General features: G+C 40.6%; 1 protein-coding gene across 1 annotated transcript; it reads left to right on the top strand.

Annotated features, from left to right (window-relative positions):
- Positions 1 to 9,788: 9,788 nt before the first annotated feature.
- Positions 9,789 to 11,354, top strand: LOC111406405. Its single transcript, XM_023035839.1, has 4 exons — positions 9,789 to 9,962; positions 10,025 to 10,258; positions 10,336 to 10,852; positions 10,927 to 11,354. Exons 1-4 carry the CDS (start codon positions 9,789 to 9,791, stop codon positions 11,352 to 11,354), a joined length of 1,353 nt encoding a protein of 450 aa, XP_022891607.1.
- The last annotated feature ends 229 nt before the right edge of the window (positions 11,355 to 11,583 follow it).

Below are 11,583 nucleotides of genomic sequence, written 5' to 3'. Positions count from 1 at the left end.
TATCAAACTTGGGAAAATCAGCGAAGTGTGCATGTCTCCCCATGTGCCTATAAGCTGATTCTGGTTGTAGATGTATGTGGCCAAGCCAACCTTATTTTCCCGAACCAAATAATAGATAAACCCGCCTGTTGATTTGTGAATGTCGTCCTATGGGATATGGGCTCGATGTTGTGGCATATGAATAACCATAGGATATCTATAGATGGGGTGAGACCAATCTGATACCAATCTGCAGTAAGTAGAGGCACGACATTCTCACGCCCCAATAATACTTCTACAACCTCAATCCAGTTGAAATAATGTGGGTCGGGGACCACATTATTCCAGGGTAGCTGATAGTAGTCATGAATCACTTCTGGTGAAAACATAATCTATTTACCCCGAACCCATGTTTGATGTAGATGATCTGATCCAGGCGTGTCGATTTCTGTATTGAAGTTGGCATAGAACTCCTTTACCAGATTTTCATACACTGGATGCAGTTACTTTCTCCCAACCACAGTTGTGGATTAAATGCACTAATTCAAAATCGAGGAAATCTTCCAACTTAATTGGTCTTTCAGGGATGAGTGTCCACTCGCGGACAACATTGGCGTAACGGGCTGCTGTATCTAAGGATAGAAATCTCCTGACACCCCCCCTCGGGCTCTCTAGTCCGGGCTGTGCCAGATGCGAAACCAACCTTCTTTTTTCCTTTTAATGTGATTTTTGGAGGCATCCTGAAAAAGTACAAAAATTACATTTATTAAACTTCTTGTTGAAAAATGAGAGAGGGAATGAGATTAGCAAGGCATGTATTTCACAAATCCCCCAAACTTGCTTCAACATGCATATATAATACATTGGTGTGAAATCTTCAAAATATGATATTCAAGATAGAGTAAATAGTGTGCCAATATGAAAAACTAAGAAAACTAGGCCTAAACATGCACATTTGAAAAATTGGACCCATGACCAAGTGCATATGTTTGGCCCCAGACATAATTGAAAAATATCGAAAAAATTTTGGGCAATCTCCAGGCATATGAAAGTATTCAATGAGGTCTAGCGTATACTCAAAATTCAAATCAATTGGACTTCATTTGGTGTGTCAAATTATGGTGTAAAGTAGGGGACGGAGGGTGCTGTGACTTGGCTATGTAGTGCCTACGTCATGCAAGGTGGGGTTTTATGTTTTTCACGGCCTTTTCAAGTGATCTATCTTTATCCAATTGTTATACACATCAATTGTACTTGATAACCAAAGCAAAAGTTTTGAAATTGCATAAAGCTCGTCACTTAGGCATTTCATCGAACACGTGGTGTGCAATATCTTCATCTCCATTCTATTAATAATTGGCAAAATGTAAGCACCCACAATGCATAAACACAAATCAATGTCATAAATCAAGCCTACTTACACCCTTTCAACTCAATTTCCAATTGTAAATTGTGAGTAACTACAAACAAAAATCGAAGTGAGGAGAAGAAATAAAGCTCATACCTTGAACACCTTGGGGCGTTTTTTTCGTGATGAATGCGTGGATGATTGAAGAAATGAAGGAGGATATAGGAATGTCTTTGGATGTGTGCATGTAAGAGGAGAATTTTTGAACCTAGGGTTCGAGGGAGAAATGTGAGAGAAGAATGGGGGAAAATGATTTAGAGTGAGTCGATCATGGCTTAAATCCATGATCGGATCACTGCTATGCGGCCGCATAGTTATAAACTATGTGGTCGCATAGTGGTATAATGGCCCCATTTTTGTGTTTCGGTTGGTGTCTATGTGACCGTATAGACACCATGTCTATGCGGTCGCATAGACACTTTTTTTTTTAAAATCTGAATTATGGAAAAAAAAAACAATGTCAGAATTACAATTTTCCCCCGAAGTTGGTTTTCAATTAAAAATTTGACTCGGCTAATATCATTCCTGAAAAATTTAGAAACTTCTAATTCAATGAGATATGTGCTTGCCGAAAGACTTAGAACCAAGACCAATTTATGGAATAAACTTGAAACGCATTCCGAAATTTTTTATGAAGAATGACTTTGTGCATCGAAATGCGTGACTTCACACTCAATCCTCCAAAATAACTTCAATCAACTTGACTCATGCCACCTTAAATGTGTAATGCTTAGACTAGTATGCAGGAAAGATCGATGACCTAACAAAAAATGCAAATGCGAAAATTAAACAACTTCTAAAATAATGTGAAAAGTAAAATAAATCGAAGGATACTGTGGGTTGCCTCCCACTCAGTGCTAGGTTATAGTCGATAGCTCGACTTTATCGTATTGCGTCATTTTGGTGGTCTAAGATGAACAGTAGACTTTTCCTTTGAGAAATCGTAGCTCCAATAGTGCTTCAAACGCTGTCCATTGACGTTAAATGTCCCCTTATTGTCATGAGTGATATCAACTGCCTCATGTGAAAATATCCGTGTAATAGTATAGGGACCAGACCATCTCGATCGCAGCTTACCTGGAAACAGCTTAAGCCTAGAGTTGTAGAGTAACACTTTTTGCCCCACTTTAAATTCACACCTCTAAATATGCATATCATGCCACTTCTTGGTGCATTTTTTGTAGAGTCTTGAATTTTCGTGGGCCTCCATTATGAGCTCATCCAGCTCATTAAGTTGTAATAAACATTTTTCACCCGTAGCCTTTAAGTCCAAATTCAATTTCTTCATTATTCAATAAGCATGGTGTTCTATCTCAAGAGATAAGTGGCATACCTTCCCGAAAACCAGTCGATATGGTGACATCCCTATAGGAGTCTTGAATGCAGTCCTATAGGCCCACAAGGCGTCGTCCAGCTTCTTTCACCAATATTTTCGTGAAGAGCTTACTGTAACTTCAAGTATTCGCTTTAATTGCTTTTTGGACACTTCAACCTGTCCACTGGTTTGAGGGTTATATGTAGTGGCTACACGATGTTTAACGTCATATTTAGTCAACAACTGTTCAAATTAGCGATTTCAGAAATGTTTGCCCCCATCACTGTTTATAGCTCTCGATATGCCAAAGCGGGTGAAAATATTTTTCTTTAGAAAATCAATCACCACCTTCCCATCGTTGGTAGGCAATGCAACGATTTTCACCCATTTTGATACGTAATCCACAGCCACCAATATGTACTGATTAGAGAATGATGGGAGAAATGGCCCCATGAAGTCGATCCCCCAGACGTCGAGTAGTTCCACCTCCAGGATACTGTTCAGAGGCATTTCATTTCTCCTGGATATATTCCCGATGCGTTGACATCGATCACACCTTTCACAAATTTAAAGGCATCCTTAAACAACTAGGCCAGTAAAAACCTGACCGAAGGATCTTCGCTGCTATTTTTGAAGCACCAAAATGTCCTGCGTATGTAGATGAATGACAATGTTCCAGCAATAAGGGCACTTCTTCCTCAGGTACGCAACGACGAATGATTTGATCAGCTCCTCGCTTGTGTAGAATGGGATTCTCCCAAAAATAAAACTTCAATTAAACGAAAAATTTCTTCTTCTGGTGACTTGAGTAATTTGGCAGAACGATAGACCTGGCTAAGTAGTTAACTATGTCAGCATACCACGGTGCCTCCCCCATACTGGGAAGACTTCATTGATTTCCACGGTCTCTGTCTGCTCTGTGGTCTCGAGTCGAGACAAGTGGTCTGCTACCACATTTTTACTGCCCTTTTTTATCCTTGATTTCTAGATCAAACTCTTGAAGTAGCAGTATCCAATAAATGAGAAGTGGCTTGGCATCCTTCTTTTCCATTAAGTACTTGATGGCAGCGTGATCTGTATAAACGATGACCTTTGACCTCACAAAATATGATCGAAATTTGTCAAAGGTGTAGACAACGGCAAGGAGTTCTTTCTCCGTAGTGGCATAGTTTAGTTGAGTGTCGTTCAAAGTCTTACTTGCATAGTAGATTACGTGAAATATCTTATGTCTTCATTGTCCCAATACGGCCCAAACAGCAAAATCACTGGCGTTGCACATTAATTCAAATTGTAGGTTCCAATCCGGTGTGATGATCACGGGTGCTGAAATTAATTTTTCTTTCAAGGTATTAAAAGCCATCAAACACTCATCTGTGAACTCAAATGTGGATGCCTTCATCAACAACAGCACAGTGGTTTAGTAATTTTTGAGAAATCCTTTATGAACCTTCTGTAGAACTCGGCATGCCCAAGGAAGCTACGAACACCTTTCATTGATGTTGGTGGCAATAATTTCTCGATCACCTAAATCTTTGCTCTGTCCACCTTAATACCCTTTGCTGATATTCTGTGTCCTAACACGATGCCCTCCTGTACCATAAAGTGACATTTCTCCCAATTCAATACCAAGTTGGTCTCTGTACACCGCTGTAACACAAGACTCAGATGCTCCAAATATTTATCAAACGAAGACCCAAACACTGCGAAATTGTTCTTGAATACCTCGATGAATTTCTCAATCATATCAAAAAAGATAGTCATCATGCAGCACTGAAAGGTGGCAGGGGCGTTGCACAAACCAAAGGACATCTTACAGTGTGTAAAGGTATATAGGGGCATATGAAAGTTGTCTTCTCCTGGTCGTCAAGTGCTACTGGAATCTAATTATACCCGAAGTACCCATCCAGAAAATAGTAATGTGAGTGCCCTACTAGTCTCTCCAACATCTAATCAATGAATGGTAGTGGAAAATGATTCTTTCGAGTGGCAGCGTTTAGTTTACGGTAATCAATGCAAACTCTCCATCTGGTTGTTGTTCTTGTAGGAATCAACTCATTTTTCTCCTTCTGCACCACCGTGATACCTCCCTTCTTTAGAACAACCTGCACTGGACTGATCTATGCACTATCTGATATTAGGTAGATGATGCCTGCATCGAGGAACTTCAATACCTCAGCCCTAACCACTTCCTTTATGTTTGGATTCAATCTCCGTTGACCATCAATGCTTGGCTTGAAATTTTCCTCCATGAGTATTTTGTGCATGCATAGCGACGGGCTGATCCCCTTGATATTTGCAATTGATCATCCAATAGCTGTTTTATTCTCCCTCAGCACCCGAAGTAGTCTCTCTTCCACTTCACTGGCAGTATTTGAAATAATAATCGAGAGTGTAGAAGACTCCCCCTAGTAAGCATATCGAAGGTGTAGTGGTAATTGTTTGAGTTCCAACTTGGGATGTTGCTAAATAGATGACACTGACTTTGTAGTCCTAGTTCCCAGTTCTTCGAAGTGACGCTTGCGCATGTATGGTGTATTAGTTTTCAAAAATCGTGCACATGTTTCAATCTCACTTGAATCAGTGTGAGTGAATTGAGAATGTGCAATGCATGCCTCGTATGGATCGGAAGGATGATGTAGCCGAAATGTATCTTGAATTATTCTGTCAATTACCTTGATCTGGAAGCAACTGTTTGACTCAGTGGGAAATTTCATTGCCTTGAACACATTGAAAGAGATCTGTTCTTCGCTAAGCCTCAATATAAGCTGCCCTTTCTGAACATGAACAATCGCTCTTCCAGTAGCTAAGAAAGGTCGCCCCAATATGAGTGGAACATCGTTATCTTCCTCCATGTCCAGAATGAGAAAATCTACTAGAAATATAAACTTTTCTACTTTTACCAACATGTCTTCAATGATCCCTCTTGGATGTGTAAGGGATCGATTTGCTAACTGTAGGGTCACTGTTGTGGCTTTAGCTTTTCCCAATCCGAATATCCTGAAAACAGAGAGAGGCATCAAATTAATACTTGCATCTAAATCACACAAAGCTTTATCAAAATGACAATTTTCAATAGTGCAAGGTACTGTAAAACTCCCTGGATCCTTTAATTTTGGAGGCAGCTTTTCTGGATTCTGGTACTGCATTCCTCAGTTAGCATCACTTTTTCATCTTCTATCTTTCGCTTGTTAGAGAGGATATACTTTAGGAATTTTGCATGACTTGGCATCTGAACAAGTGCCTCAGCAAATGGGATGTTGATGTGTAGTTTCTTGAAGACTTCAAGAAATTTACTATATTGTCGATCCAATTTGTGTTTTTTCAACCTCTGCAGGAATGGAATAGGTGGCTCATGAGGGTTGATAAAATTGGTAGCATAACCCATGATGTATTGGAACTGTTCTTGGCAACATCCTCTGTTGTTTGTTCAGTCTGTTCCACAATCTAATCATCTGAGGTAGGCTTCGATTCCTTGCTAGCTGTCGGTCGTTTTACATGTATCTCCGGTAGTTGTACTCCACTTCTGGTTGTTATAGCTTTTGCGTGCTCCTTAGGATTGATTTCAGTATTGCCGGGTAGATTTCCTGGTGCTCTACCTGTCATGGAAATTGTCATCTGTCCCATTTGCGTCTCTAAATTTTTGATTGCAACACTTTGACCTTGGAGAGTTGCGTCTGTCTTTCGCATAAATTGGTTGTTGGTCTCTATGTACTGATTAGTCGTTGCCATGAACTTCTCAAACATCTCTTCCAATGGTGGCTTTTTATCCTGCTGCTGAAATTGACCTTGTGGTCTATTTTGATTCTGGTTACTCCATGAGAAGTTTGGATATTTTCTCCAGCCCTGATTGAAGGTTTTCGAATGTGAATTATTCTGTTGGCGTTGACCCCATTGCACAAAATCTGCATGTTCGATCCCCTGTGTGAGAATTAGACAGTTGACAGTATTGTGGTCTGCTCTACATTCTTCACAGCTTGGCTTCTTGACTTGTTTTGCATTGGCGGTCTGTGAAATGCTCTCAACCTTATGGAACAAGGAGTCTATCTTTGTGGATAATGCTGAGTAAGTATCTACTTCATAAACCCCCGATGTTCTCTTCTGAACCACTCGATTTGTAGACCACATGGCTGAAGTTATAGCCATTCTCTCAAATAGTTCCCATGCTCCGTCAATTGTTCTCGTGGAGATTGACCCATCGGATGATGAATCCACCATACTCTTGAAGGATGGAAGTAATCCAGTGTAGAAAAATCGGATTTGTGTCTTTTTATCAAAGGCATGCTGAGGACACTTCCTTAACATATTTTTGAAGCAATTCCAAGCCTCTTCAAATGATTCGGACTCGCCTTGGTTGAATATAGATATGTCATGCTCCATTTTTGCTACCTTAGCTAGCGAGAAGAACTTGGTGCAGAATTTGTGGCTAGCTCATTCCAAGTGGTGATGCTTGCGATGGGAAGTGAATCCAGCCATTCAAGTACTTTATCCCATAAAGTGTGTGAAAACAATCGCATTCTTATAGCATCCTCTGAGATACCTTGGTACCTAAAGTGTTGGCACATGTCCAGAAATTAGGATATGTGTGTATATAGATTCTCATTAGCCATCCCGTGGTACTGATGCCCATTCTAAAACAGTTGAATTACATTTGTTTTCAGCTGGAAGTTCGGTTGCCCAAATGGAGGATACACAATACTAGATTGACTTTGGACCACCAATGGTGCCATGAAGTCCCAAGTACCATATTTCCATCATCTTCAACCCCCGCGCCTTTGTTGAGTTGAATTACCGGATGATTTTGCTCATTAGCCATGTATTGTTGCTGTTTTTAGTTTTTTTGAATTTGTTGTGTCGCTCTTGCTTTTCTTTACCTGTGACAAAATGTGCGTTCGATCTCTGGATCAATAGGAACCAAATCTTGATTAGGTGCTCTTTGCATACAAGTCTTGAGATAGTAAAAATAGCATAAAATTAAAGTAAAGTAAACAATAAACTAAGTCTAGTAAGCTAACTACTACTAGTCTAGGTAAGTTCGAATTAGTGTCACAATAGATAAAATAAACTTAATTTCAATCCCCGACAACGGTGTCAAAAACTTGTTCACGAAATTATTTCTTTTGATTTGAAACCCTCTACAAGTGTACGATTTGTTAACAAGTAGTAGAATGGATTATGTCCAAGTATCGATCCCACAAGAATTGAACTAATTCAAATCAACCTATTATGACCTTAATCGAAACACGAAAGTAAGATGTATGTATTGTGATTTAACTAAGGAAGATGTGAATTATGATGCAATTATGAGTGAGAAACTTATACTAAATGCAAAATGACATGGATGCAATCTACGATAATTTATAGAATTAATGAATTACTAACGCATTAGGATCACGAATTCCCAAGCAACACCCGTTTAACTTTCAATTATGCAAATTTAACACACATTTCCACAATTGATGAATCAATATTCCTATCTTAATTTAGCAATCTCTCTCGAGCAATGTCAAACCTACTCCAATATGTGATTCGAATATATCTCTATGATGAATACTAACATACAGGAATGCATGTAATTTCATGAATATTCAACAATTCACACAAGGCATAGAGGTATATTTCTATCCCCTATCGGACCCTATGATGATTTATACCATGTTGAGCATATTTTCCTTCTTTCGAATGCATAAAACAGGCTACCAAAATCATATAATTACGTGCACAATAATAATATGGAAATAAAAATGTATAAATCGTTTAAATATGTCAAATCTCCAAATCAAAAATCAAAACTTGTATTGCAAGGTTTATCGATCTCCCAGTACATAAAAAATCTAGCCTAACATGCTAAAAAGAAGAAAATACAAAAATAGTTGAAGAAACGTCATCACCCGAATCATGTTCCAATCAATTCTTCAATTGGCACGATATTTTCCTCTTGTTCTCTCTTCGTTTTGTCCTTGAAAATCTCTCTTTTTCTTCTGCAATCGCCGTCCCCTTCGTTCTAGTCGAGTTTTCATTTATATAGGACCCCAAAGATTTTGTTTTCATAAGAGTTTCGACGAAATAAGGAAACTGCAGAATCGGCTCCCGAATTACTCTATGCGACCGCATAGAGTAAAAAGTTTTAAGAAATTATTCTCAGTCTGCCTCTATGCGACCGCATAGAGAGTAGCACTATGCGGCGCTACCAACTATGCAAAAAGTCCATTTTGGTCCTTGAACATACATTCTTCTTCATTTTAGTCCCTTTGCAATTCCTTCTTCTTCCAATCATCTTGTATCGTGTTCGAGTTCATACTTAGCATATTTTCATTCCCGGGTTTCTTTTTAGTTCAACTTTGAATATTTGCATCCTTAGTCCCTGAACTATCACTTTGCTCCATTTTAGTCCATTTTCGGCTCTTTTCTCCTGAATTCCACCATTTCCATAGAAACACTTACATTGCATGAATTCAACGAGATTAGGTCACAATTTAAACATTTTGCTCATAGGTAAGTCATGTTTGTGATCTAAATACGTGTGCAAAAACACACTTAACAATCCCCGCGTGATTGAGCACGAACCCTAAGCAACTCCGGTTGAGGAACTAGAAAGCTTCCCGATCGACCCCCGCAACCCCGTGAAGCTGTTGAAAGTGGGCGTAGGCCTGAGCAACGACGTAAAAGAGAAATTGAAAGACTTTTTGTGCAAGAACTTTGACGTCTTTGCTTGGAGGCACGAGGACATGGTGGGCATAGATCCCAAGGTCAGCTGCCACCACTTAAAAATAGATCCTAAGGTTCTCTCGCATCGATGGAAGATAATAGCTCTCAACCCAGAAAGATATGAGGCTCTGAAGGAAGAAGTGCAGAAGCATATCAAAAATGGCTTCATAGAAAGGCCATCTACCCGAAGTGGGTCTCCAACCCAGTGTTAGTCAAGAAGCACAACGTAAGTGGAGGTTATGTATTGACTTTACCAATCTCAATAATGCATGCCCCAAAGACAGCTTTCCACTTTCGAGAATTGATCACTTAGTAGACTCTACTGCCGGGCATGAGCTCTTGAGTTTCATGGATGCCTACTCTGGCCACAACCAAATACCCATGTACCCGTTTGATGAGGAGAACACCTCATTTATCACTGATAGAGGCCTTTACTATTACAAGATGATGTCCTTCGAGTTGAAAAATACTGGGGCTACCTATCAAAGGCTTGTTAACAAAATCTTTGTAGACCTCATCGGCAAGACAATGAAAGTCTACGTGGATGACATGCTCGTGAAAAGCTTGAAGGCGGATGACCATGTGACGCACTTGGATCATACTTTTTGAATCCTCAGGAAGTACAGGATGAAGCTCAACCCCCTCAAGTGCACTTTTGGCATTGCCTCTGGCAAGTTTCTAGGTACATGATCAACCAAAGAGGAATTGAAGCCAATCCTGAAAAGATCAATGCCTTACTCGGGATGGGATCACCCCAGAAAACCAAGGAAGTCCAAAGCCTAACGGGACGTGTGGCAACCCTTGGCCGCTTTGTCTCCAAGGCCACCGATAAATGCCTCCCGTTCTTCAAGGTATTGAAAGTCGGGAAGAAATTTGAATGGAACGAGGAATGTAAAGAGGCCTTCTAGGGCTTGAAAATGCATCTAAGGCAGGCCCCTTCCTCTCCAAGCCAAAGCCTGGTGATATCCTCCAGCTGTACCTGGCCATTTCCAACGAGGTCATCAACATAGTCCTAATCCGAGAGGAAGGAGCCACCCAACTCCCCACTACCAGCAAGGTAATCCTATCTCCAGAAACTCGCTATCCCGACATGGAAAAGCTAGCCTTATCCCTGATCACAGCTTCTAGGAAGCTGAGGCCCTACTTCCATGCACACACCATTCACGTGCTAACCAACTTTCCTTTGAGACAAGTGCTACAGAAGCCAGATGCCTCAGGAAAACTGTTGAAATGGGCAGTGGAGCTAAGTGAATTCGACATTGTCTTTAAAATAAGGGTAGCCATCAAGGGCCAAGCTTTAGCTAATTTTGTAGCAGAGTTCGCCAATGTACCCAAGGTGGAAGAAGTTATGGAACCTGTTGAGCCCCCCACGTGGAACTTGTTCGTGGATGGTTTGGCTGGAGACACAGGTTTGGGAGCTGGAGTATTCCTGGTCAGTCCAGAAGGTCACAAATTGAACTCAGTCGTGAGGTTTGGAAAGCGACCAACAACACTACTAAATATGAGGTGCTCCTCGCAGGCCTTAGATTAGCCAAAGAGATGCAAGTAAGGAGGCTACGTATCAATAGTGACTCCCAGCTGGTGATAAGTCAAGTGAAAGGTAGTTTTTCAGCTAGGGATAAAACCATGGCCTCCTACTTGAAGATAGTGATGAACCTCCTCCCATCTTTTGAAAAATTCGAAGTAATGCAAATCCTTCGCCTCGAGAACACACGTACAGATGCTCTCTCGAAACTCGCGAGCAGTAGAGATTCCAAACTACTTGCTGTAGTACCAATTGAGCATATCCTCATGCCATCTACCGAGACCTCTGAGGTGCTACGGGTCGAAGGAGCCCCCACCTGGATGCAATCAATCATAGCCTACCTAAAGGACCATGTCCTACCTACTGACAAAGATGAGGCCTACAAGCTGAGGGAAGAGGTCAGTTCATTTCCTCTTCGTTGATGACGTACTCTACAAAAGAAGCTTCTCCTCCCCACTTCTTTGCTGCGTGGGGGAGAGACAAGACCACTTACATTCTGAGGGAAATCTACGAAGGTGTTTGTGACAATAATTCATAAGAACTAGCCTTAGCACAAAAGTTACTGAGGCAAATGTACTACTTACCCACCTTGAAAAAGGATGCGCTTCAGTTCGTGCGCAAATGTGACAAGTGCCAACTGTTCTCCCCCAT

This window comes from Olea europaea, chromosome 12 (assembly GCF_002742605.1).
Source record: "Olea europaea var. sylvestris chromosome 12, O_europaea_v1, whole genome shotgun sequence".
NCBI lineage: Eukaryota > Viridiplantae > Streptophyta > Magnoliopsida > Lamiales > Oleaceae > Olea > Olea europaea.
This window is presented reverse-complemented; position numbering and strand designations above follow the sequence as displayed.

Coding starts and splice junctions, on each gene's coding strand:
- LOC111406405 (XM_023035839.1), top strand. CDS start 9,789: ATGTACCCGTTTGATGAGGAGAACACCTCATTTATCACTGATAGAGGC. Junction 9,963..10,024: donor TCTACGTGGATGACATGCTC/GTGAAAAGCTTG, acceptor TTGAATCCTCAG/GAAGTACAGGATGAAGCTCA. Junction 10,259..10,335: donor AATGCCTCCCGTTCTTCAAG/GTATTGAAAGTC, acceptor AATGCATCTAAG/GCAGGCCCCTTCCTCTCCAA.